The sequence below is a fragment of the Neofelis nebulosa genome, chromosome 8 (assembly GCF_028018385.1).
Source record: "Neofelis nebulosa isolate mNeoNeb1 chromosome 8, mNeoNeb1.pri, whole genome shotgun sequence".
Taxonomy (NCBI): domain Eukaryota; kingdom Metazoa; phylum Chordata; class Mammalia; order Carnivora; family Felidae; genus Neofelis; species Neofelis nebulosa.
In genome coordinates, this window is record NC_080789.1 from 108,018,757 (window position 1) to 108,046,372 (window position 27,616).

A 27,616-nucleotide genomic window follows, 5' to 3' on the forward strand; every position below is an offset into this window, starting at 1 on the left:
TGCTCAGCCCTGAGCTTCTTGCTGTGGGCAGAGAGTGAGGGAGAAAGCAAGAGCAACAGAGAGACACAGAGAAAACAAGACATTGAGATACTAACAGACCCACAGAAAATGGAGAGAGAGTGCGAGGGAACAAGAGCCCTGGACCAGGAGTCAGGAAGGCTCCAGACTCAGCTCAGTCACCCATTACCTGTGGGTCCTTGGACATGTCAGTTTCCTGGCAGGGTCCCTCTGTGACTCAGTGCCTCAGCTGTAACTACAACAAAACTATGCTTTTCAAACTAAACCACACATATCCCCGGGGCTTGTAGCTGCATGCCAAGAGCAAGGGCGCCTTAGGATAAAATGGGTACCTCCTTCAGAATGCCTATTTTAATTTGTTGGGGGGCAATGGAATGTTTTTATAATAAGCCAAATACAGGTATTCAATGTAGTGGAATGGAGTGCAGGCTTGAAAGAGAGTTGGAACTTGCAAGTAGACTCCTTTGAACAACTATCTACCCCCCTTCCTACCCCAATTTCCCTCTAGAACTTGTCCATTACAGTCCTTGAATGAACTGTTCTGGAAGTTCTATACTAGAGGCTCTTCTTCTCAGCCCCCTTTGTCAGGGCTGCACACAGAGGGGAAAGGTGAGATGGGAGGAACTTCTGCCCCTTTCTGGAGAGGCTAGATCCTTGAGCACTGCCCAGAGATCCCAGGAAGGCATCCCAGTACAAACAAAATGATTCTTTGAAATCTACTCCTTTGAGCTCTGGATGTTCTGAAAGCAAAAGCTTAAGCCCAGTTTCAGGTAAAATGTACAGATATACTCCCTCCCTATAAGAGGGAGTCAGGAGTGCCTTTTAGCCAGTTTATTCAAACTAATTTAGCTTCCTTAATGAGATTGATGAGTTGCCACCTAGGAAGTGTGCCCTGGCTATCAGAACTCAGCTATGGCTTTGATTTGGGAGGGGGCAGGGGGTTGGCGGTGGTCAAGGCAGTGACACCACTATGGACGTGCAGCTTCAAAAATAGCTGAGGAAGCAAATGGATGAAGGGACAGAGGACACCTTTCCCATCCTTGACAGTTTTGCCCAGGGCTAGACCCATCTCTGCTTCCAGACCACCCTCTATGTGCTATAGTTTTAAGAGGCAGGTGTAGGTAGGCCACATGTGCTAGAAAGAGGATGGAGGGCAGGGAAATGGAAATAAGCCCACCATTACTACCCAACCTCATTGAATTCCTTCCTTATTCTGGAACTCCCCTTTTCAGGCTTTTGGCCCTGTCTGCTCTCCTTTCTCTTGTGACTATCATCCTCCTGCAGGCCCCTACACAAGGTCAGTGCTAAACCCTGGCCAGGCCTGTGGTTGACAGCCTGAGCCTCTGCACAAGGTTTCAGTGCATGCTGCCAGGGCCTTCACAAAGAGCTGCCTGCTGGGCCCTGCTCTCAGACAGCTTTGTTGTGTAGGGTCTGTTACCAGGTCAAACCCTGCCACCATCCTGGGGAACATGGTTCGGAGCGTCATGGCTGTTTGGATGGATTTCATGATGAAGGACACATTTTTGGCTCTGTGGGAGAGACAGAGAAAAGCATAGGAGACAGTGTGACTTGGCATTGGCGGACCTATGTACCCCGGGGGGACCCCGTACCCCGGAGCAGCTCCCCCGGTGCCTGGGGCTGGTCTAGTCCAGATTACTCAGTAACCACTTCTCAGACCCTCAGCACATGAGCCTATCCTGCCCATGCTCTTGTGATCCCTTCCAGGGGATACATCTGAGAGATATTTCACCCAAATCCACCCTTTTGAGGAGTCCGGCTGGTTCTAGAGGAAACTTTGGTGTCTGAACAACTGAGGAAAGGAGACCCATGGGATAGGTTTCATTTGTCCACATTTGTATGAAGCAAAGAGGTCTTGTCCGACACTTGCCCTGCCTCCCTGAGATGAAGGCTCCTGGAACGGGGTGCAGTACAGAGGCCAGCTCTGTTCACTGGACACCTGTGAAATGCTACAGAATGCCCAATTCCCTGTCGAGTCAGCTGGACCTGGCAACTGTATGTCCTCTCCCTCCAGCTGAATCAGCAAGGCCCTGGGCACTCCAGAAACCATGTAAGCAAACTGTCTTACTTCTGTCTGTACCCTCTCTGTTCAAGCCCAGGATAGGGGTGAGGCAAGCAGCACAACAGAAGCACCAAAAGAACAGTCTGGCACAACTCTGTGACAGGACAAAGGTCTCTGCACAGCAGCTGGCTCACTTGTTCCTCAGTTCTATGGGCCTACATTTCTCCTGCCCCCTCCCTAGGCCTGCCCATTCCCTCTCCTGCAGAACCTCCCCCTCCTGCAGATCCTCTAAGGGATCACAGGAGGATTTACCACCTGCAACCCAGCCCTCACATCCTCCTGCCACTGGCCCCCAGAGAGCCTCCGAGGGGAACCAGTGGGGCCCCAGCCCGCAAGCTCCACCCTGGCCAACTAGCACACAGGTGCAGGCCTCTGTTCTCACAAACGGTGAAGGGGATTCAGGGGAAATGGGGCGGGGAGGGGTTTGACTGCCATCCAGAGCCTAACCTCTAAGGCTGAGCTGCCCCTCCCCAAGCTCTCAGTGTGATCCCCATCTGTTTGCCACCCCTGCATCTCCAGCCCCGCAGGTGGGTCACAGTCCTTACACAGGCCTGCCTTTGACAGAGAGCCTTCCTTGGATAAAACTAAGAAGGGAAACTAAGCTCTAAAGCTTTCTGTGCTTGCTTGGGGAAAGAGTGGGTCCTTGTTCTCACTGCCAGGTCACACATCCACACACAGACTCTGAGATAGCTGTCACTCAGGGCTGGGTCACCAATCAAGGCCAACTACACAGCCAGGGACAGCACACGGTTGACATGAAGCAGAACCCCACCAGCCAACTGAAACAAAGAAATAGGCCAATTATCTGAACATACTGGCAAAAACATACCCATAACTGAATCACCCAGGCCGACATGAGGTCAAGGCCTAGAATTATTTGGAAAATTGCCACACTTCTTCATTTCAGTCTGGTTGTGAAGATTCGAACTAGAAGTGACTTCAGAGATAGATTTTTGCTCTCATGCAGGAACATGCATGCCAAAGCCATGGCTCTTTGGCATGGAGGGTGGGTCTCTGAAGCCGGCCTCCCAGCCTCCCTCTTTCTCCCTTTCTCCTCCCCTTCCCTTCCAAGTCTAGTAGCTCTGCCTGCATCCTGTTCTCCCAAATCCTGCAGCTTCAGCCGTGTTCTCTCTCACCTGTGATCCGAATAAATGATTTTGATTCCAATAAACCCAGGATGCTTTTCTGCAAACATACAAGCCACTTCTCTGTAAGTCTTCACTGACCACTCTTGGCTATGGACAGTCCCGTTCAGTTCATACACCTGAGAGGGAAGCGTGGTCCTGGTCAGACATCAGAGGTGAGCAAAACTTCATTCCCATTGCCAATAATCTCTAAATCTCTACAATTTCCTTGTCCAGTGCCTTCAACAGCTTCTGACACTTATCGGAAGTCCTAGTCATGTCTGGGACAATGCTCTTGAATACCACAAAGCTGGGGTATCTGCCTGTCTCATTCATTGCTGGGTCCTTGCATCTGTAACAGTGCCTGGCACATGGTAAGTGCTCAAAAGGTATTTGTGTAAAGAATGAAGAACAGGTCAGCTGGGGAGAGGACAGCCAAAAAGAGGAGACCAAGGACCTACTTTATCTTCCCATTCTCCCACTCTTAGGTGGGATGTCCCCTCAGGTGGACATGGTTAGGGGCAGAGTGAGAAGAGCCAGGATTGGACCGTGGGCAAGACAAAGTAGAAAGACACAGTGGAGAGGACAAGGGTATAAAGAAGTTCCCTCCAAAGTGCCCACTTAGCAGGTTGGGCCACACCAAGCCCATGGTGACAGGCTGGAGGGGGTTGGAGCAATGACATGGCCCCTGCCGCTCCCTCTGCCCTCTCCTGTCACTGGGTCAGCTCTCACCCCTGCACAAATCGGCAGGTCAGGATTCAGGACAGGATGCGGGGGTGTCCAAAGAGGTTGTGGGGCAAAGGAGGATGGGAAGAAATAATATGCAGAAGGTATTTCCAAGAACATCAATTAAAAACGCGCAGTATACAAGGAACCAGGCTAGGCATTGGAAGGGGTAAACAAATGTGAGTGAGACAAGATGCCCGCCCTTAAGGAGTTTCTAATTTAGTGTAGACAGACTCTATTCTTTTTTTTAATACAAAGAGGAAGAATTAAGTGCTAAATAGAGGTTTATGGGATCTTAGAGGAAAAAGGTCTCCTTTTAACTGGATAGGATCAGAGAAGCTTTCCAGGGGACATGGCGGTGAGGTTGGGCCTGGAAAGGCAAGGGGGATTTGATATGCAAGAAACTGAGAAGCCTGCTCTGCAAGCAAGCCAAGCAGTGGCCCCGCTGGTGAAAGCATTGCTAGTGTCCTGGTGTAGTAAGCAACGGTTCCACACAGAGCGAGAGCCCACCAGGGTGCAGGGAGCAGAGGGTGAGAGGCAGAGTGGGAGCCACGAACTATCTCACCACCTAATGGAGAGGAATCCTTTCTCCTCACTGGGGTCAATTCTTGTATCCTGGCATCCCAGGAGCTGGGTGCTCTCCAGGACCCTTTTCTCCTTTCCCACAGGTCCCTTGCCTCACAGCACCCTCGCCAGCCTGGGGCACCTCCACTTTCCCTCTTAGCTGCACCCCGCAGGTGCCACCTTCTGTTGCAGGACAGCCTCCTCTTCTCCCCAGACACACAGAGCAGCTTTTTTGTTCTTTCATCTCTGGATTGCGGGTGGGGGGGGTGGGGGGGTGTCTGTTCTGCTGCCTGGGTTGGGGGAAGTGGAACAGGTAGCTGTTTCCAGCCCCTTCTCTTGGCCCCTTTGGCCTTGGCTCTTTGGTTTCCTCTGCTGATGCCCCAGGGAAGCCTGGCCTCTCACACAATCTCTGGGCTCAACTATTGGAAGGTGTATCTTCCCTGATTGCATGGTCTAGGAATGGACAACAGTGCTTACTGAATGTTAAGGCTGCCAGAACTTTCCAGAGGAGAGAATTTTAGGTACTGCTAGCTCAGTATCTAGTATAACCTATTATTATTATTATTTACTGAAGGGGATCAGACCATGCCACCCTAAAATATGCCACTTTTGCATAATAATTTAAAAAATTTTTAATGTTTATTTATTTTTGAGAGAGAGAGACAGAGTGCGAGCAGGGGAGGGGCAGAGAGAGAGAGAAACACAGAATCCAAAGCAGGCTCCAGGCTCTGAGCTGTCAGGACAGAGCCTGATGTGGGGCTTGAATTCAAGAACTGTGAGATCATGACCTGAGAAGAACTTGGATGTTTAATGGACTGAGCCACCCAGGCGCCCCAGCATAAGAATTATTTTGAGTGGAAGGCAATTAAGCAGCAAACACAGAGATCTTTGCTCTCCTCCTATCTGCCTAAAAGCAGGACATAAACTTCTGTTGGTGCAAGTTCCCCCTTTCATCTCCCACACCAGGAAAACGACCCTTATCATTGGAGACAGAAGGGCAGTCCTGAGATGGGTCTCCACAAACAAACCTTACTAACATAACTCTTATCTTCTATTAGTCACCCCATATATTTACTATCCCACAATTTACTGCCCCAGAAACCCAAACCTATTGCCTTGTCATTTCTCCACAAATTATCGCCACTTGTTAAAACAGTGTATAAGTACCTGTTCTACCCACTTCTTTGGGTCTTCACTTTTTTTCTACAAAGGTCTCCATGCACATAAAAATTAAATATTAACATCAAATAAAATGTGTATGCCTTTTCTCCTGTTAATATGGCTTTTACCAGTTTAACTTGCAGGCCCCAAAAACAGAACCTTAAGAGAGTAAAGAAAAAGTTATTTTTGTTCTTTCCTACTTCATCAGATATTTTTTATTAAAAATTTTTTTTAATGTTTATTCATTTTTTGAGAGAGAGAGAGTGCACAAGTGGGGAAGAGGCAGAGAAACAGGGAGACACAGAATCCAAAGCAGGCTCCAGGCTCTGAGCTGTCAGCACAGAACCTGATGTGGGGCTCAAACTCACAAACTGCAAGATCATTACCTGAGCCAAAGTCAGACGCTCAAAGGCTCAACCAATGGAGCAACCCAGGCGCCCCTTCACCAGAGATTTTTAAAAAGAGAATTCTTGGGGCGCCTGGGTGGCTCAGTCGGTTAAGCGGCCGACTTCGGCTCAGGTCATTATCTCGCGGTCTGTGAGTTCGAGCCCCGCGTCGGGCTCTGTGCTGACCGCTCAGAGCCTGGAGCCTGTTTGGGATTCTGTGTCTCCCTCTCTCTCTGACCCTCCTCCGTTCATGCTCGCTCGCTCTCTGTCTCAAAAATAAAAAATGTTAAAATAAAAAAAAAATTTAAAAAAGAGAATTCTTCCTGTCACTGATCAAGGCTTCAACAGACTTCCAGGCACTCTGTTAGAATGTTCAAATCTTTGATGCTGAAAGAGCTTATATGCTGTACCCCAGCAGTTCCCAAAGTGTGGTCAGAGAGCCCCTGTGGGTCTCCTAGACTTTTACAGGCAATCTGCAAAATCAAAAACTCTCCTCATAAAAATTTTAAGATTTAAATTTAAGATTTGTCTTTTACATTCTCATTCTCTCCTGAACATGCAGAATTTTCCAGAGGTTGCATCATGTGTGACAATATTAGTCTGACAAATAATGGATTGTGTGCTTATGTAGGCTTGTGTTTTGGAAAGTTCTCAGTTTTAATTTCTAATGAAGGCTATATTATACAAGATATAGTAGATAATATCCACATAAACAAAAACTTTTTGGGATCCTCCAAAATTTTTGAGTGTAAAAGTTTGAGAACAATTGCATTAACCCATCCCAGAACTGATACCTGAAGCTGTCTTGGCCTTACCCAGCTGATTTGCAGAAGGGAAGAACATAATTCTTCACTGTGCCTTGACTGCTGTGTCATTACTGAGTCATGTGCCCACACAGCCCATCTGGATTGCAGGCCACTGAGGGCGGGATCCAGGTCATCTGGGTCTTCCCACCTCCCCTCCTTTAGCACCAGAGAAGGACCTCCATAAATAAGCATTAACTGAGGAAGAGCACTGTCCACTTGGAGTTTCAAAACTACTCAGCCCCAGGCAGCATGTTTTGGAGAATGGATAAATAGATGGATGTTGGAGGGGTGGTAGTGCCAGCAGAACAGAAGGGAGACAAAAGAATCTTTTAGAAAAATCAACAAATGACAATTCTGTCTACAAGAAGATCCTTGGCATACTAAACAAGGATGCACAGATATGCAAATGATACAACCAGAGGCTTGGTGGGTGTTTGCCTATGGCAGCAGTTCCAAGCCATTAATTCTATCATTGCAGTACTTATTGCTGGAGAATCTGGGACCCCTGCCTTGCAGGGTTCCAATCCCACTGCTAGTTCCCATAGCATGGAGAGCCACGAAGATGGAATCTGGCTCCTGGGGCGGCAGATACAGAAGCCCCTGGTTTCTTGGTGCCTCAGTAAATCACCACCAGGGCCGCCTGTGCCTTGTGTTCTTGGGCTCCTGGCTTCCAGCCAAGAATTTGCAGGCTTTGTGGAAGCACCTAGGACAGGATCTGAATGTTCAAGAGCACCCCTATTTCAAGGAGCAAGAGACCCTTTTCAGGGGGAGACCTGCAACTCCTCCCGGCGTCACAGCTAGACTGATTAGAACATTGCTGTGAAGCATGGTACTGGAGGAAAGTTCACAGCTGGTTAGGGGATTCTGGGCAGCCTTCTGGGTTTAGGTTCACAGTGGAGATACAATCTGCCCCAGCCAATCATACCTCATAGGATCGTTGCAAGGATCAGATGAGTTAATATTTGTAAAGCACTTAGAAATGATAACTACTCAGAAAAAATAAAAAGAATAAAAAAGGAGGAGGGCACCTGGGTGGCTCACTTGGCTAAGCGTCCAACTCTTGATTTGGGCTCAGGCAATGATCTCACGGTTCGTGGGTTGGAGCCCCATGAACATTGGGCACAATGGGCTCCACACTGACAGCACAGATCCTGGTTGGGATGCTGTCTCTCTCTCTCGAAGAAAGAAAGAAAGAAAGAAAGAAAGAAAGAAAGAAAGAAAGAAAGAAAGAAAGAAAAGAATTTATAACTATTGGGTGCCTGGCTGGCTCAGTTAGAAGAGCATGCTCTTGATATTGGGACTCTTGATATTGGGATCATGAGTTTGAGCCCCTCATTGGGTGTAGAGACTACTTAAATAAATACATAAAAACTTAAAAAAAAAAAAGAAATGATAACTATTAATAATATTATTATCATCAATCTTATTATCATCACCAGATGTAGAAAAACAACCCAAAATCTGCAGTTATCCTAGAAAGATGAGTTACTAGAGCACCATTCATTTAACAGCCATTTACTCAGCTACTATGTGCCAGGCATATGCCCACACTTTTATGTTATCATCTCATTTAATCCTCAAAACTACAACATTAGGTAGTTCTCATTTTACAGATGAGGATTTTGAGGCTCAGAAAGCTTAAGAAACTGAGTCGTACTCCACAGTGGGAGTGAGGGCTGGAGGTCTGCCGAGTTTCAGAATCTTGCTGACCCTGAGTGTCTCCAGTCATCACAGCAGCCCATCTTTACCTTTCTGTGATAGTGACAGTTAGGGGGGCTCAATGTCTCAGCTCTGGCTGCACTTTAGAACCACCTAGGGAGAGGGAAATGCTTGGGTCTCACCCCAGACTAATTAAATCAGAATCTCTGGGGTAGAACCTCTGGGGTGGTTTGTTTGTTTGTTTGTTTGTTTGTTTGTTTGTTTGTTTTTAACCTCCTCAGGTGATTCTAATGTATAATGTACAGCTGGGGTTAAGATCTACCATTTTGTGGATTTGAAGTAAACAGCATGAATACAGCATAGTAGGATAAATGCTATTATAAAGGAGAGCAGTTAAGAGGGTCCCTCCAGTCTCGATCGTCAGTATTCTTGCAGTTATACCAGGAACACGAAACAGGGGTCACTTCAGCAACAAGCCAGGTGGAATTTTCAGTGGAGGCTCTGCCAAAAATCCAGGAAAAACCTTGGCGGGGGGGAGGGGGGGATGCGTAGAAGTGCCAGTAATGTTTGTTATACAAGTGACAGCATCCAAGAAAACATCTGGGAACAACCATCGTGGGTTCTCTGCCACTGCCTGTCTCTCTCCCAAGACCCCCCGTCAATAAGTACCAGCAGGGCAATCTCCTGTTGATAATCCTCTGGGGTCTTATAAGAGCTCCACTATGAGGACTGGCCAAGACCCAGTCTGGGCCTCAGATTCTGGCCGTGGGGGAAGGGACTGGAGCCCAGGAGATAAGACCCGCCTAGCAACTGTTGCTAAAGGCAAGTAGCCTTTGTTATCAAGCATTAGTAACACAATAGGAGGCTGAGCAGCCAGGATAGTCCATCAACATCATCCCAGGCCCTGAATTAGCCCCACTAGCAAGAAGGGGGAGGTTGTGCGGCTCAGCAAAAGAATTCCAGTGCAGACGGTTTTTAGTTGTTAATGTGTTGATGGCTCCCCCTACTCTGGCTAATGGGGGGCATTAAGGCATAGACTCTCTATTGCAAGAGGCCTTTGTTCCAGGGTCAGAGCAGAACAAATGGTCACATCCCATCCCCCTCAGCCTCTCCAGAATCCCAAATCCCAGCAGCCTTCCACCTTCTAGGATGGTGGGGGGTGGGCAGAGTGGGAAGAGAGGTTAGGAGCGAGGCAGGGTCCCCAAGTTAAATGTCCTGGAGCCCACTCAGCATGGTAAGGAGAAAATACCCCCGCAGAAAAGGGGGAGCAATGGAGCAGGAAACTGCTCCCTCCAATTGCTCAGCATCTTCCCCTAAATGCTTCTCCATCGGGCTCAAGATGAAAGTCACAGCCCTCAAACCGACCAAGACCCAAACCCTCCACAGTTTCCCCCCTCCCTCCTTTTCCCTCCACCCCCTAAGGAGCCCAGGGCTCTGCCAGGATTTGACGGGCTACCTCCCCCATGCCCCACGCTGAGAAAGCTGTCGGAATGGCCCAACAGGAAGCAACCCCCGCCCCCGGCCCCCAGCAGGGGCCAGCAGCACTCTGGGTGAATCATCAGCTCAGCCAATCCTAGGGACTCTCTTTTCCCTACAGAAGGATGAGACTTACAGCAGAATGCCTTCTCTGGGGCTCCTTTTGAGATGAAGCCTGGCTGCCTTAGTGCTCAAGTCCAGCACCCTGACATCTATCCAGTCACCCAATCAAGTCACCAACGTGATCTTGGTCAAACTCTGGCTTTTCCAAGCCTCAGTTTCCACATCTGTAAAATGCAACCTTGCTATGCACCTCAAGTGCTTTGTAAAGGTCAAGGCAAAGAAGGCCTTTTCTCAAAGTGTGGTCTGGGTCAGACCATCTGCATTAGAATCACCGGGACGAGAGGAAGAGGCTAGTTAATTTTGCAGCTTCCTGGTCCTACCCAAGAGCACAGAATTAGAACCCTGGGAGGTCAGGGTCCAAACACGAATTTTAAAGAGCACCTCTGAATTATTCATATGAACAGCCAAGTTTGAGGACCACAACCAACAAGGATGATTATCACTCTTGGTGCCTCTTGGCAATATAAGATGTGGTGCCAGTCTGGAATATCTCACGATCCGACATAAATAACGAGGCAACAACTGCTCAGTGCTGAATACCCACATGACCAGGAGACAAAGAGGGGACATGCGGACAGACACGGTACTGGGAAGGGGGTGAAAGAGGGATTGGCCAACCTACAAACCAGCCTAAGTGGGACCCAGACAGGAGGAGGGGCTTAGATGGGGGGCAGGTGGGGAGTGCATGCTTGGAGACAGAACGATTTCCTAGGCAAAAAACATGGGAAATAAATTGTTCCAGGAAGCGCAGTTTCTTTCACCTTACCTAGGCCAGCCCCAGGGCCAGCTCATCTCTTACAGAAATTCTTCTCTTAAGAGGTTGTTGGACACTCTCTCTTCCTGGAAAAGGATCATTTGTGTACTCTGCTCCCAAAACCAATGGAAGCTCTACTGAGGGACAAAGGTCAGCCCCATTCCCACTTCCCAAGAACTGTGCTTAAAGCTTTAACTATCAAACAAACGTCAGATCCTGGGGGAGATAGGCACCCTTACTTGAGACCCAGCTCACCAGGACCCTCCAGGGCCTGGCCTTGAGCTAACCTCAAGGAGGGTATTAACATAACTAAGGGAAAAGGTGGGTCATTTGGGAGAGTTGAGCCTTGAGGAAGCTTTGTCTCAGAAGAAGAGAAAGGGAGCCCTGACCCACAAACTGGAATTACTGGTTCTTGGGACACGTAAATCCTTCATTAGAAAGTCCTTGAACACTTTAAATCAAACTAGGGGTAGTAAAGTCAGTTTAGGAATCCCACAGAGAATTTTTAAAAAATTTTAGAATGCAAAAATATCACAACCTGTACATTATATTGTTTCCTAGAAAGTTTCATAGATACATAGGCATACATGTGAAAACACTGTCTTCAGGATGCCCGGGTGGCTCAGTCAATCTCTCAGTCAGACTGTGAGAACTGTCTCACAGTTCATGGGTTCGAGCCCCGTGTTGGGCTTTGTGCTAACAGCTCAGAGCCTAGAGCCTGCTTTTGATTCTGTGTCTCCCTCTCTCTCTCTGCCCCTCCCCTGCTCATGTGTGTTCTCTATCTTTCTCTCTCTCTCTCTCAAAAAAAAAACAAAAAAACAAAAAAACATTAAAAAAGAAAAAGAAAACACTGTCCTCAATAAAGTCAATTTATTTGAGCACTTTCCACCCTCTCCCCCCACCCCGGGAATTCATTGGATTTTTCTCAAGGTTAAGTCCACTGTCATGGACTCCTGTAAATTCTCAGAGCTCAGTGACCAGGCTTATGAGGGCTCTGGTTCAACAACACATTTCTGGCTATCATTTGGCTTTAGGAAAGGCTACAATTTGCCTTCAAGGAGAGAACTTACCAATCAAGAAGCTCTAAGTGTCTGGTCTGATTGATTTTTCTCCAAAAAACAGCATTCTGCCTTTCTTGTTTATACATCTGCCTCTTATGAACTTGGTCCATATGTGTCAGTCCTCTGGAGCTCTATCACTTCTGACTGTACAAACAATACAATTTCTGAACCTATAAAGACCATGGAATATGGTAACAAAGCCAAAATAATGCCATCCTGAGGGCCTTGCCACAAACTTGAAGGTCAGTCACCAAGGTGTTGACGCGCTCAATAAATATTTCAGTGAATGAGCAGACTAGTTAGGATACAATATAGGGGAGAGCTCTATACAAAGGTTACTTTCCCCAAGCGTCTTAGAATCTTTAACCATTTCCAACGTTTGTGAGGATTCAGAAATCCTTCCCATTCCCACAATACCCAAATCCTTCCCACAAATAGTCCTCAGGGAAGTTCTCTCTAACAGATATCCCAGAGGTCTGGGAGCATCTGATCGCCTGGGGCTGCTCTCCTGAGTGAGGCCTCCCCTCTTGTGGAAGCCATCCTAGTTGTCTCCTACTTTTAGAACAGCTCCTTCTGAGTCCACTTCATGAACTTTCCATCTGATGTCTGTGTGCAGGGCCCCCTTCCAGGCCCACTCCTCCTCTCATCTCACAGCTTCTGTGGGAACCTCATCCCTCTCACAGTTTTAAAGATTACCTTTCTGCAGACAAATGTCAAACATATATTTCCAGGCTAGAACCCTCTCTCCTCTGGGTTCCAAAGTCATATATTCAGCAACTTCCTGGACATCTTCATAGGGATGTCTCATAGGCACCTCCATTCTACAGGTTTAAAACCATTTCTCCCTTTCCATCCAGCCCCTCCTCTTATATCCCCAATGTCACCATCAGTGTCACCACCAGACAACCCAAGACGAATACCAGCCAGTTGCAGTAGAGTCCTCACCACCAGAGTTAGTCAGTAAAACCTCTAGATTCCTCCTCCAGCACACGAGCTCTTCCTCATCATTGCTACTGTGCCTGTGGCCTTGTCGTCTCATACCTGTGGTCTGCCTACTCTCCCAGCCTCCATCCCCACCTCTTTCACTGGGTGACCCTCACACAGCAATCCCTTCTCCCCAGGCTACCAAGATGATCCAATTGCCAGACCCAATAGCTGTCCCAGTACCACGAGCATGATCCTGAGGGACTCTGGGAAGCTAAATTTTGATATGAAAGGAGACAGGGCAAGAAAGGTCCAGGCATGAGGCACTGCTCAGAGCCCAAGGGCAGGAAACTCTGAGCAACTGGGAGGCACTGTGTGTCCGGAAGAAGGGGAGAAGGGGAGAAGTGGAGATCATGAGAGAAGATGGGGTAGAAGGGCAGTGAGGGTGAAGGTCATAATTTTGTGGGAGCCAGCCAAGTACAGTTCAGGTTTCCTTGCTCATGGTCATCCCTGGAAGGACACATGTCCCCTTTGAGATGAAGGCAGCATCCAGTCCCTATCCCAATACTGGAATTGGGAGCCTGTGAAGACCTACAAGGTAACATCTGAAAGTCAAGCCAGAGCAGAGGAGAGGAGAGGTGGGCTCACCGGGAACAGCATGGCTCTGAGCTCCAGGTATAGTACATTGTCCTGGTAGAACTCCTCCAGTGCCTGGAAGACATAGTCTCTGAACACTGGTGCATAGTGGACAAGGCCAGAGATTGTGAAGAAGATACTATTAAACTTGGACCAGACTGCATCCTGGTTTGCATAAGCCACCTCAGGGTTCTCGGTCATCAGAGTGAAAGTCTGAAGAAGTCTGCATAAGACACAAAGAGGGTAAATTGAAGAAGTGTGTTTCAAGCCACCACCTTCAGGCATCTGCAGGAGTCCTGCCCACCTCGTTTCTCTCACCCAGAAGCAAACCCAGATGCATCACAGTGAGCAGTGATGAGAGGCCAAGGAAAGCACCCCAGGCTTTCTGATGGAGGCCCCCATCCCTGAGACCTGCTTTATGCTCCTCAGGGCACAGCTCAGGTAGGATGCTCCCACCAACCAGGCTCTCTTGCTCCCCTGTGCATGTTTGGCCAGTCTGACCCCATTGCACCCTAGACTAAGCCTCTGCGGGGGGTGTTATGCACTGAATTGTGTCCCCCTAAAATCCATATGTTGAAATCCTCACCGTCAGTGTGACTGTATATGGAGATAGGTCCCTTATGGTGGTAATTAAGGTTAAGTGAGGTCATTACAGTGGGGCCCAAATAGAATAGGGCCGGTACAAGAGATGCCAGGAGCGTGCACACAGAGGAAAAGCCATGTGAGGACACACTGAGAAGGTGGCTGTCTGGAAGCCAAGGACAAAGGCCTCAGGAGAGACCAAACTTGCCAATATCTTGATCTTATACTTCTAGCTTCCAGACCAGTGAGAAAATAAATTCCCATCGTTTAAGCTACCTACTGTGTAGTATTCTGTTGATGGAAATAACTCTGACTCAGGTTTACATCCCTGAGTAGCCATTTACTAGCTGTGTGGTCTTGGGCAACTTCCTTAACCATACTGAACTTCACATTTCTTACTCATAAAGGGCAATAATCTCAAAAAAGCACTCGGTAGATGGTTCTATGATTAAAAAACAGTTATTACTTATAATATTACTTTACAAATTTGTTAGGAAGTTGCTTCATCATGTTTTCAAGCTGTTTCACCCACCAATGGACCATCATTATTCCAGGAGCTGGGAACTTTTCCTCTTGCTGGAAATTAAGCATCTAGACAAATCTCATTTGATGCAACAATAGTGTCACTTTTAATACCTTTTGCAGATCAGATTGAATTTTAAATGAACCAGAAAGTTACTATTTGAATGCTTTTGTGAAGCAAAGTATCCTGTAAAGTTAAAAGAAAAAGCCTCCTGATATATATATATATATATTTTTTTTTTTTTTTTTAATTTTTTTTTTCAACGTTTTTTATTTATTTTGGGGACAGAGAGAGACAGAGCATGAACGGGGGAGGGGCAGAGAGAGAGGGAGACACAGAATCGGAAACAGGCTCCAGGCTCCGAGCCATCAGCCCAGAGCCTGACGCGGGGCTCGAACTCACGGACCGCGAGATCGTGACCTGGCTGAAGTCGGACGCTCAACCGACTGTGCCACCCAGGCGCCCCTTTTTTTTTTTTTTTTTTAAGTAGGCTTCTTGCCCAACACAGAGCTCAATGCAAGGCTTGAACTCATGACCTTGAGATCAACACCTGAGCTGAGATCAAGAGTCGAACTAGACGCTTAACTGACTGAGCCATCCAGGTGCCCTGATTTTTTTTTAAGGAGAGATTTTCATAAATGGGGTTGTACTAAGACATACCTGTACACCACCCACTACCTATGATGAGCATGTGACACATTCTTTCTGAACCACACTCACCTGTTGTCAAACTCAGTGACATTCTGTAGCTCCTTTCGATATTTCTCCAGCAAAACCCACTCCGAACACTCTGCTGGTTTAGGAGTGGGGGGAGCTGGATAAGCAAATTTGAACTTCAAGTACCCGCTTGGGGTGACACAGAAATGGCAGTGGGGCCTGTACGTGACATTTTTCACCAGCCAGTTCATACTCAGGATGCTGAAGTCATGGACGTGTAAGGCAGCCCCTGGAAAGAGAAGGAGGGCAGGGGTAGAAGTGAAGCAAAAGAGGTGAAATCCAGATTCCAGGGCTCAGGGCTGTGAGGACAGTGTAGATGGACAAGAAGGGAGAATCACAAGGTTGCCTATCTGGCAGAGTTCCCCACAACTGCACATAACGTACCTTTCCCACTCCAGCGCAAAGACTTCCCAGGCCTATGCCTGCCATTATCTCCCCAGGATGGCCTGCTTTGCTCTGGTTTAAGAAGGGAGCATCCCTCACTAGTCAGAAGTCATGGTGACCTCATTTAAGAGAGGGAGCCCAGGGGACCCTGGGTGGCTCAGTGGGTTAAGCATCAGACTTGGGCTCAAGTCATGATCTCACAGTTTGTGGGTTCGAGCCCCACGTTGGGTTCTGTGCTACAGTTCAGAGCCTGGAGCCTGCTTCAGATTCTGTGTCTCCCTCTCTCTCTCTCTGCCCCTACCCCACTCACACTCTGGCTCTCTCTCTCTCAAAAATAAATAAACATTAAAAAAAAGAGAGAGACAGGGGCGCCTGGGTGGCTCAGTCGGTTAAGCGGCCGACTTCGGCTCAGGTCATGATCGATCTCACGGTCTGTGAGTTCGAGCCCCGCGTTGGGCTCTGTGCTGACAGCTCAGAGCCTGGATCCTGTTTCGGATTCTGTGTCTCCCTCTCTCTGACCCTCCCCTGTTCATGCTCTGTCTCTCCCTGTCTCAAAAATAAATAAAACGTTAAAAAAATTTTTTTTTTTTTTTAAAAAGAGAGAGACAGAGAGAAGCAGCCCAGGGGCACCTGTGTGGCTCAGTTGGTTAAGTGTCTGATTTTGGCTCAGATCATGATTTCAGTTTGTGAGATTGAGCCCTGCATCAGCAATTCTGTCAGCGCAGAGTCTGCTTGGGACTCTGTCTCTCTCTCTTTCTGCCTCTCCCTCACACGTGAGCTTGAGTTGTGTGTGTGTCTCTCTCTCAAAGTAAATAAATAAACTTAAAAAAAAGTGGGGGAGGGATGAGCTTCAGCCCTTGCTCCCACCCTGGTCCTGTTTGCACAACTGTCAGTCCTCTCAGCCTGCTCCCAGCGCCCACGCATTGGTTTTGCATTCCCTGCTTCCAGCCAGTATCTAGGCAGCTTTTGGCCTGCAGGCTTGCCATTGATGCCCTATGCTGCTTTCAGACCTGACACCAATCTAGACTACAGCGCTCCTCAAGTCACAGTATACACTGTCCTTCTGCTTTTCCTGCTCTGTCTTAGCACCTGGCCTTGACACGGGCCACTTAGGTGTCACAGCTGTGTGAGCTTTGGCATGTCACCTCTCTAAACCTTATGTCCTCCATCACGTGGGGATGTGACTTTACCAACTGCACAGTTGTTTCTTTGTTTTTTTAGTCTCCATATTTAACATTAAAATAAAAGAGGTATAGGGGATCCTGGGTGGCTCAGTCGGTTCAGCGTCAGACTTCGGCTCAGGTCATGATCTCAAGGCTCCTGAGTTTGAGCCCTGCGTCGGGCTCTCTGCTGACAGGTGTGTCTTCCGCTCTCTCTGCCCTTCCCTTGCTTGTCCTCTGCCTCTCTCTTTCTCTTTCTCTCAAAAATAAACATTTTTAAAAGCCCAAAATGTTATAAAATAAGAGGTATAGAAAAGTCCTTGTAAGCTGCAAACTGCTATTTACGTGTGCAGGATGGTAATTTTTTTACTTCTCATAGAAATGTATATATACTGTAGACACACAATACTAGAAATGTGTTTATTCAAGAGAAACATTCACATCATACTCTGGTACCTCAGCCTGAGATGGGGCAGAAGAAGCAGATGTGGGAAAAGCTGTGAAGAAAGCAGTAGTTCCTATGGGCCTAGATACCCGCTTATGGGTGGACACATCAGCTTTGTCAGGAAAGACAGTGATGCCCGGCATCCACTCCCTGCTGTCTGTCTGAGGCAGAGTCCCCTTGGAAGCAGGGCTCTGGGTTTCCAGGGTGAAGTAGCAGCCCCCTCAGACTGCCCCCTTCCTAGTCTGTGAAGCAAGAACAAAGGTGCAGAGTAGACAAGTGGGGTTCTTGTTGCTCCATTTATTTATTTATTTATTTATTTATTTATTTATTTATATTAAATTTTTTAAAATGTTTATTTATTTATTTTTAATTTTTTTAATGTTTATTTATTTTTGGGACAGAGAGAGACAGAGCATGAACGGGGGAGGGGCAGAGAGAGAGGGAGACACAGAATCGGAAGCAGGCTCCAGGCTCCGAGCCATCAGCCCAGAGCCTGACACGGGGCTCGAACTCACGGACCGTGAGATCGTGACCTGAGCCGAAGTCGGATGTTTAACCGACTGAGCCACCCAGGTGCCCCTATTTATTTTTGAGAGAGAGAGCACAAGAGGGGGCAGGAGGCGGGGGGGCGGGGGGGGGGGAAGGAGGGAGGAAGACACAGAGAGGGGAGGGGCGGAGAGAAAGGGAGACACAGAATCCAAAGCAGCCTCCAGGCTCTGTCAGCACAGAGCCCAATGTGGGGCTTGAACTCATGAGCTGTGAGATCATGACCCGAGCCAAAGTCAGACGCTTAATCAACTGAGCCACCTAGGCGCCCCTACTATTATTTTTTTAAGTAGGCTCCACACCCAATGTGGGGCTTGAACTCCTGACCCTCAGAACAAGAGTCACATGCTCTACCAACTGAGCCAACCAGGCACCCCTCACTGCTCCATTTAGAACAAGAACAGCTCCAATAACAACACTACCTCCAAGTTTAGTTCTCCCTACCTTCCCAGCACCCCCAAACCACCATCTCCAAACCTCTACCTTTTGGCATCTTCTTCAGGATATTAAACACCTCACTTTTCTCAATGAGAGTCTTGGCCCGGAAAAAGTGCATGCTGGGAGGGAACTTCTGGGTCCTCATCGCCTGTGTCACCTCAGCCTTTTTGAGGGCCATGAGCCTCTCATTGGCTAGCTCCTCCTGTTCGGTCAGCACCAGCTGCCCCCCCAGCTGCATCATCTTCTCTCTCATCAACAGCTGGTTCCATGCTTCATCTATGGATATGGCTGAGCAGAAAAAAGGCATCGCCACGGCCAGAAGCAGGGAGAGCAGGGCTGGCCACCCAGATGGGCCATCCACAGGCATTGGGATGCTTGGAAGAGGAAATTGCTCAGATGGAAACCTGACAGGACTAAAGAAGGGAGTAGGTCAGCAAAAATGTGCAGATTTAAATGTCAAACTCTGATTTTCCTTCTACCACTCTGTTTTCAGATTACCAGGAGGCAGCATACAGAAGGGTTCTTCTCTGAGACCCCAGAGGAAAGACTTCCAAGTACAGACATGAAGGGGTTTCCCAAATAATAAGTCACCATAAGGCCTTCTTTAAAAAAGTGGACCTTTTCAGTCAGCAAGCTCTGCTCACACGTAGAGGAAGACATTGCAATCAGATTTTTAGTGTTTCACTTTTTTTTTTTAATGTTTATTTATTTATTTTGAGAGCCAAAGAATGAACCGTGAGATCATGACCTGAGCTGAAATCAAGAGTCAGAGTCGTTGCTTCCACCAACTGAGCCACTCAGGCACCCTGAGTGTTTCACTTTTAAAATCACCAGAGAGTAAGAGATCACAAGACATATAAAAAAGCCTCTAACGTGATAAAGAAAGTTAAAAACAAACAAAACAAACAAACAAATAAACAAACAAAACCACACATGTACAGAGAAGGAAGACAAGAGAAGGAAATAAAAGAAAAATTCAAAAGAACCATACTTAATATCCTAAGAAGGATATGAAAAGATATTGTGTCCATAAAACAGTTACCGAGAATTATTATTATTATTTTAATGTTTATTTATTTATTTTGAGAGAGAGTGTTTGAAAGGGGGAGGGACAGAGACAGAGGGAGAGGGACAGAGAGAGAGGGAGACAAAGGATCAGAAGGTGGGCTCTGTGCTCACAGCAGAGAACCCCATACAGAGCCTGAACTCAGGAACTGTGAGATCATGACCTGAGCCGAAGTTGGACCCAACAGACAGAAACACCCAGGTGCCCCAGCCACAGGGAATTATAAAAAATAAGCAGCATGAGGGGTACCTGGCTGGCTCAGTTGATGGAGCATACAACTCTTGGTCTCAGAGTCATGAGTTTGAGCCCCATGCTAGGTGTAGATTCCTTAAAAAAAAAAAAAAAGAAAAAGAAAAAGGGACACCTGGGTGGCTCAGTTGGTTAAGTGACCAGTTCTTGGTTTTGGTTCAGGTCATGATCTGACGGTTCATGAACTTGAGCCCCAAGTCAGGCTTTGTGCTGACAGTGCAGAGCCTGCTTGGGAACCTCCCTCCCTCCCTCTCTCTCTCTCTCTCTCTCTCTTTTTCTCTCTGCCCCTCCCCCCACTTGATCCCCCTCTCTCTCAAAATAAATAAATAAATAAATAAATAAGAATAAATTTCAAAATAGGGGCACCTGGGTGGCTCAGTTGGTTGATTTCAGCTCAGGTCATGATCCCAGGGTTGTTGGATTGAGCCCCATGTCATTAAGATTCTGTCTCTCTCTCTCCCTCTGTCCCTCTCCCCCTCTTCCTGACTCTCTCTCTCTCTCTCAAATAAAATAAATTAAATAAACAGAATGAGAAGAGCTTTTAGAAATTAAAAATACAAGAGCTGAAATCTTAAAATTTACTAGCAATATTCTAAGATGGAATTGAAGACCATCTTTTGGAAATTAAGATGAAATAAGAGAGAAACAAATGAGATGATTATTGGCTCAGGAAATCCAACACCCAAATAACAGATATATCAGAAGAAAAAAGAAAAAGAAAAAGAAAAAAATAGATTGGAGAAAAAAGTAAATAAGTGATACAAGAAATTAGACCAGAATGTAAGACCTGCATCTCTGGATTGATGAGACTCTCTGGGATCCTATCACAGCACGACAATTACTCAATAGTCACAGCACGACAATTACTCAATAGTCACACCATGAGATATCATCTTGATATTTCAGAACATTAGCATTCAAAGATTCTTAAAGCTTCCTAAAAGCTGCTAGTCCAGGTTGGCAGTGAGCAAGGATTGAACAGCGGAAGGAAAGAAACTCACCTTTAGTGGTCTCCTCCTTCTAGACACTGTTAGCACTTTATCTGCTTATTTATTTGAATTATATTTATGAAATATGGGGCACCTGGCTGGCTCAAGTAGAGGAGCATGAAACTCCTGATCTCAGGGTCATGAGTTTGAGCCCCATGTTGGGTATAAAGATTACTGAAATAAATAGATATTTTTTTTTAAAAAAAGGAATTGTTTCTTCATACTTCATAGTAGGATATGGTATCCTGGAAAGAATCAAGACTATAAATTGGAAGACCTCAGGATCAGTCCCAAATTAGGATGTCTTTAACCATGAGACCTTGGACAAACTGTTTAGTGTCTATGGGTCTCAGTTTTCTCATCTGTGAAAAGGGCAAATTATACTTGATCAGTGGTCCTCAAAGTGTGATACATGTATCATTAGTGATACATGATATCACTGTTTAGGTTGAATAAAAAAATTTAAAAGCAAGTTAATTTAAAGAAAGATATGAAATAAATAGAAATGCAGGGATATGATGAAAATGGAAAGCTTGCTAATCATTGAAATACATTATCTCCAAGGTCCTTTCCAGGGCTAACATTCAATTATTCAATGGTACATCAGACACCAACAGGGGATTTTAAGAAGGAACTGGATACTATTTACTCTAGTACCACAGCTATGGTAGGGTAGCTACCCGAATCAGAGAGTTGGACTTTTGAGGAACCCCCTCAACTTCATGAAGTCTTTGACTCTGTCTTGAGGCTACAGTGTTTGCCAACAGCTGAAACCTCTAGGACAAGAGGAGAGTGACATTTGTGTCACCATCCCACCCATCTCATGCTGTGTCTTCCAATCGACAGCCCCAGCCCCTTTCCCTCTCTCCTTACTAACACATAACAGAGGTCACTAAGTTCCTAAATCTCCAACTCTGTCCTCTCCAAGGACACCAGAAGTAGCTGTGTGCCCCAACATCTAGCAACTTCTCCTGGTCTGACAGATAAAAGTTTATCTAACACTGGTCCAGGACCAGCCTGCTCAAGCATAAGCAGAAATAATCCCTGTGATAATTACTGCTATGCTTACTTCATCTCTCTCCTCATGAAAAGTTTCTTTTACTTTTAAAAGAGGGTTCATGAAAACTCTATAAAAATAGTTTGTTCCCAGAGTAAGAACGAGGAAACGGACCATGTGCATCTGTGACTCTGAGTGAATGTCCTTGGGCCCACAACCATTTTCAAAAGCCTGTTGTAGAGAAAGGCTATGCACTTCCTCCGCACTGAAAGTCACAAACTCACCTAAGGTAGGGGGCAGGGAGGCTGCTGCCAGGGAAACAAAGCCCGAGTGCCCAGCTTCCCAGCTACCTACTGGAACCTCATGAGCTGGACCCCCACCCCAGGGGATCCCAGTTACCTCAGAGCAGCTCCAGAAACTGCAGACTGTTTGCTGAGTCTCCCGACAGCTGTGTCAGAAGCACCAGAAAAGCTCACCATCCTCTTTTCACTTCCTGTTGGGGCAGGTTTCACTTCCTCTCAGCCTCATGTTGCTCGGGTCTCCAAAGAGAGGCAAAGAAGATAGTCTGGCAGAGCTAAGGCAACAAGTAGGCCTGCGTGTATGGGTTTACGTTTGTGTGCGTGTGTGAGCATTTATGCACTTGTGGGGTGATTTATGTGTGTGTTTATATGTGTTCAGGTGCATTTTGTGGCAGGTTTTTGTGTGCATCTTTGTGTGTGTGCATGTGTGTGCATGTGGGGATTATGTATATGTTTGTGGGGGCAGTTGTATGCATCTTTGTATGTGTCTATGTGAGTTTATATGCACGTGTGGGCTTATGTATGTTTTGGGGGAAGATATATGGGTGTTTGTGTGCGAGATGTCATTGTAGGGTCCAGAACATAGCTTAGACAACAAGCGCCACAAAGAGGTACTCCAAAATCTGCTCATAAACTTTGGGCAGTATACCCCTCCTTAAAATGTGACTGTCAATTGTGGGGCAACCCACTAAACAGCGGGTAAAAAAGTAGATATAATATAAGGTACGTTTTAGGGGGAAAATCAGGGATCTGGAAGCACAGCAATTGAGGAAATAAGGAGGGGTGAGGCAGGAGCTAGGGCGTAAGGAGGAGAGGCCAGAGGCAAGAGGGATAATGGCTCCTGAGGGAGAGCTGAGAGAACTGAGCCTGGCCATTCGTAGCTGTATGGCCTTGGCCTTGTTATTTAAGCTCTCTATACTTCAGGGGTGCCTGGGTGGCTCACTGAGCAACCAACTTGGGCTCAGGTCATGATCTTGGGTTTGTGAGTTTGAGCCCCACGTAGGGCTCTCTGCACTCAACACAGAACCTTCTTCAGATCCTCTGTCTCCGTCATTCTCTGTCTGCCCTTCCTGCTGGTACGCTCTCTGTCTCTCTCTCTCTCTCTCTCAAAAAAAAAAAAAAAAAAAAAAAAAAAAGACGCTCTATGCTTCAGTTTCCTGATCTGAAAGTGGAAGTCATAAAAGCAATGACTACGTGGGTGCACTGAGAGAATTAAATGAAGAATGTGTGCAAAGTTCCTGGTGCATAGTAAGTTCTCAAGAAACAGTAGCCATTACTATTACGGGAAATAACTATCGTGATAGATCATCCAGGTCAAGGTAAATAAGACATGTGAGACTGTACCAGTGACTTCTACAGCACGTGCCTGCCATGTGCCCCTCTCCTTCCCAGCCCTGTCTTGGGCCGTCTGCCTCCAAAGACACCCACAAATCCTCCAGCACTTCCACTTCTGCATCTCCTGAACAAATGGAACTTCAGGGGCCCCTGACATCATCTTCTCCAAACAGTAAAAAGGTCATCTGTTTCATAAACAGCAAGAAATTCGCAAGTGAAAACACAGAGGAACTAAGAATTCCCTCATCACAAGTTCAACATTAACTTGTTCAAAAGTCAGTGAAATCAAAAGAAACAAACAGGTAGTAAAGACAGACAAAATTGACTAAAGTACAAGGGTAAGAGGGCAAATTGCCAAGTTGTGAACATAAATCACTGGAATATTTTTTAGGATACCAGATCAGAGCTAAAGATAAAGCTTTTCTTGGTGCATCTGGGCAACTCAGTCGGTTAAGCATCCAACTTCAGTTCAAGTCATGATCTTGTAGTTCATGGGTTTGAGCCCTGTGTTGGGCTCTCAGGTGTCAGCACAGAGCCTGCTTCAGATTCTCTGTCCTCCCCCCTTTCTGTCCCTCCCCAACTTGTGCTATCTCTCTCTCTCTCAAAAAAAAAAAAAAATTAAAAAGATAAAACTTTTCTTTCCAAAAGCTTTGGTTAAGAGTAAGAGCTAATGTTCACATCCCAAAGGCTCTGGAGACTCCAGCTCACAACTGGGCCAGGAAGTGCAGTAAGCCAGGGGAGGGAGGGCTGTGGGTCTTGAGGCTGGAGTTATTGCATCAGGCTGAAGCTGGTTGGCCCAGGGGAGTGGGGACCCAGATCTTGAAACAGAAACAGGGAGGAGAAGGGCAAGTGCATACCTGGACACAGGATCAGAAACAACAAACCCAAGCAGGGTCAGACCCGAGAGACTGACCAGCAGGATCTGCACACCTCTCTGCCTTCTGTGGCCATCAGACACCCTGGGGTTGTGGCTGTAAGCACTGTTTAGCAGAGCAGGTGTGGCATCTGATGACAGCAAGCCCCAGTGTACAATGGTGAGAACATGCTGGAAAAATATTCTGCCACATGAGGAGACCATAAAATATAGAACAGGGCTCTGCTTTTTACGTTTTATTGAAGACAACCATCGGAAACAGAACTGGCTTTGTGTTCAGAATCTGAAAATCTACAGGGCAGAAAAAGGGAACCAAAGCATCTTTTAGTGACTACAAAGCTTAACCTAAATGAAATGAAGTCTGAAAGGACAGGTGGGTTATGACCCTAAACTGGAGACAGGAGAGGGTTTCAGAATTGAAGATGGTGTTTGACTACATAAATATTTGAGAACTATTTTCATTAAAACATTTCCTTCTCTTGTCAATACCATGAATCACATGCCATTGAGACGTGTAACATATGGCAAAGCATAGGAGAGTTACTTATGGTTGAAGGTGTGAAGTGCTGGATCCACCACTTTTTTTTTTTATGTTTGAGAGAGAGAGAGAGAAAGAGACCTTGAGCAGGGGAGGGGCAGAAAGAGATGGGGGGCGGAGGATCCAAAGTGGGCTCTGCAAGCACTGTCAGCACAGAGGCCAATGCAGGGCTCCAACTCACAAACCTTGAGACATGACCCGAGCCAAAGTCAGAAGCTTACCAACTGAGCCACCCAGACACCCCTGGATATGCCACTTTTATACAAGATAAATAAGGTTTTCTGACCCCCAGAGTTAAAAAAAAAAAAAAAGTGAAATAATATCAGCTAAAACTTCTTGAGAATTATATATATTTCCTATTTTAATCCTTTAGTTGTCTTATAAGGTAGGGACTATTGCTAGCCCCCTCGACAAGAGAGTACACTGAAGTGTTTGGAGAGAGGTAGGTCACTTGCCGAAAGTCACACAACTGGTAATGAGTGGAGTGTGGACTTGCACTCAGGCAGTTTCCACCTACTGCCTTACCTGCTGGCAAGGAAACAGGTCTTCAAGGTGGCAGGGAGCCACTGCTGTGGGAAAGTGGCCCTTGAGACAGAAGGGCAGATCCGGGTAGGAGAGCCCAATTAGCAAAGGTGGGACACAGGAACAGGTATTATCGGGCATAAGATGATTTTTCCAGATACTGGGAGCTTACGCTTTTTATTTATTTATTTAGTTATTTATGATGTTTATTCATTTATTTTTGAGAGAGAGAGGGAGACAGAGAATCCCAAGTAGGCTCTGTACTGTCAGAGTCTACCCTGATTTGGGCTCAAATCCATGAACCATGAGACCATGACCCGAGCCAAAACCAAGAATTGGACACCCAAGCAACCAGCTGAGCCACCCAAGCACCCTGGAGCTTGTGCTTTTAATGGCCAAAGCAAAAAAAATAGCTCTTTCAAGGAATTGCTGATTGATTTTGAAAAAAATTCTTAACATCTATCATCTATGAGCTTAATGCCTTCATCTGCAATAAGGGGAGAATAACAATATTCCTCCTGCTAAGTTTTTTTTACCAAGTAAGTGAGGGTGTGTGTTAAATTAATGCACATGAAAATATTTCTAAAACTACAAAGTAACTATGCAACTATACAATATAAGTAATGTTCCCTATACAAATCTTTTTAAACTGTTTTTTTTTTTTTCTGGCTTCTTAGAGCATGATGAACATAATTTGACCTTTCATTGATAAGATCATCATTATGAACATTTATTATTATACTTTGTATTGCATACTATCACTATATTTAGTAATACTGTGACACTGTTTGACCCTGTCCTAAATGGCAGGGCTAGTATATACTTTTTATATGATTTTTCTGTTCCTCCCCATGCAGTTAATATTTACTTCTGGTGGGTCTCTTATCTAGCGATCTTCCCTGTAATGTGTTACTCCTTGTTGACTGTGGACTGAGAGCCAGATAACTAAACTTGCAAGGAACGTGGGTCCTAAGTGAGACCTTCTCCAACTGTCTTATGAGTCAGGGTATATTCATAAATGCATGGACTGATTTTCAGTTACAGATGGGAGATCAAACATGTAAATTAACCTTAATTCCCCTCTAAAGCCTCACTAAAATGACAGTGAAGAGATTTATTATTTATTTGTTTGTATATTTATTTAAAATATTATCTATTTATTTTGAGAGAGAGTGTGGCGAAGGGGCACAGAGAGAGAGGGAGAGAGAGAATCCCAAGCAGGCTCCACACTGTCAGTGCAGAGCCCAACATGGGGCTCCATCTCACAAACCTTAAGATCATGACCCAAATCAAGAGTTGGTTGCTTAACTGACTGAGCCACACAGGTGCCCCAAAGAGATTTTTTTAAAAAGCATATTCCCATAAATATGAAAAAAACAGGAATGGAGAAAATAACAAAATACTTTTGGAAGCTGGGAGGTAGATAAACAACTGCAAATAACTTAGAAGATGTAAAAAAGTGGAATCTTATGGGCGCCTGGGTGACTCAGTCGGTTAAGCACCAACTTCAGCTCAGGTCATAATGTCACAGTTCATGGGTTCAAGCCTCTTGTGGGGCTCTGTGCTGACAGCTCAGAGTCTGGAGCCTCCTTCAGATTCTGTGTCTCCCTCTCTCTCTCTGCCCCTCCCCTGCTCATGTTCTGTCTCTCTCAAAAATAAATAAACATTAAAAAAAATTTTTTTTTTAAATAGAAAAAGGTAGAATCTTAAACCAGCAGTGAGTACATCTAAGAAACAACCTTGGGTACTTCTGGAAGTAGGGTGAAGGCAGATTGGGAACAGGAGGAACAGAGGACTGACTGGAAACCTTTATTTTTTAATGTTTATTAATTTTTGAGAGAGAGACAGACAGAGTGCAGAGTGTGAGCAGGGGAGGGGTCGAGAGAGAGGAAGACACAGAATCCGAAGCAGGCTCCAGGCTCTGAGTTGTCTGTCAGCATAGAGCCTGACATGGGGCTTGAACTCATGAGCCGTGAGACCATGAACTGAGCCAAAGATGGACGCCCAACAAACTGAGACACCCAGGGGCCCCTGGAAACCTTCTAAAGGAATGCCTAGGAAAAAAGCCATGCAAACTAGAGCTTTTTTTTTTTTTTAATTTTATTTTTTTTAAGCAATGTGTACACCCAACATGGGGCTCAAACACATGACCCCAAGATCAAGAGTTATGCGTTCCACTGACTGATCCAGCCAGACCCCCAAACTAGAACATTTAAACACAAGGACAAAACCAGACCCCTAGAGCCAGAGACATTCTTCCTGTACTCTTCAGCAGAGCACTGCAGATTTGTTTTGGGGAAGAGTAAAACAGTTTCTGGCCTAGTTAAGCATGATGTACAGGGCGCCTGGGTGGCTCAGTTGTTTAAGCGGCCGACTTCAGCTCAGGTTATGATCTCACCGTCTGTGAGTTTGAGCCCCGCATTGGGCTCTGTGCTGACAGCTCAGAGCCTGTAG

General features: G+C 46.2%; 1 protein-coding gene across 6 annotated transcripts in view; it reads right to left on the reverse strand.

Annotated features, from left to right (window-relative positions):
* ADA2 (adenosine deaminase 2) overlaps positions 1-22,101 on the reverse strand; it is a 30,810-nt gene extending 8,709 nt beyond the window's left edge. For 4 of the 6 annotated variants that reach the window (XR_009265992.1, XR_009265991.1, XR_009265990.1 and 1 more), the window contains exons 1-6: positions 21,994-22,100; positions 18,339-18,706; positions 15,324-15,549; positions 13,511-13,721; positions 3,235-3,362; positions 1,457-1,547 (exon numbers count right to left, since the gene is read on the reverse strand). Coding sequence is in view for 3 of the 6 variants with exons in the window: in XM_058744237.1 (XP_058600220.1) it covers positions 1,457-1,547; positions 3,235-3,362; positions 13,511-13,721; positions 15,324-15,549; positions 18,339-18,706; positions 21,994-22,073 (1,104 nt within the window). In the remaining 3 variants the exon portion in view is untranslated. Of the gene's footprint in view, positions 1-1,456; positions 1,548-3,234; positions 3,363-13,510; positions 13,722-15,323; positions 15,550-18,338; positions 18,707-21,993 lie in introns of all 6 variants that reach the window. The other 2 variants (XM_058744238.1, XM_058744236.1) reach the window with 1 other exon arrangement.
* Positions 22,102-27,616: the final 5,515 nt, after the last annotated feature.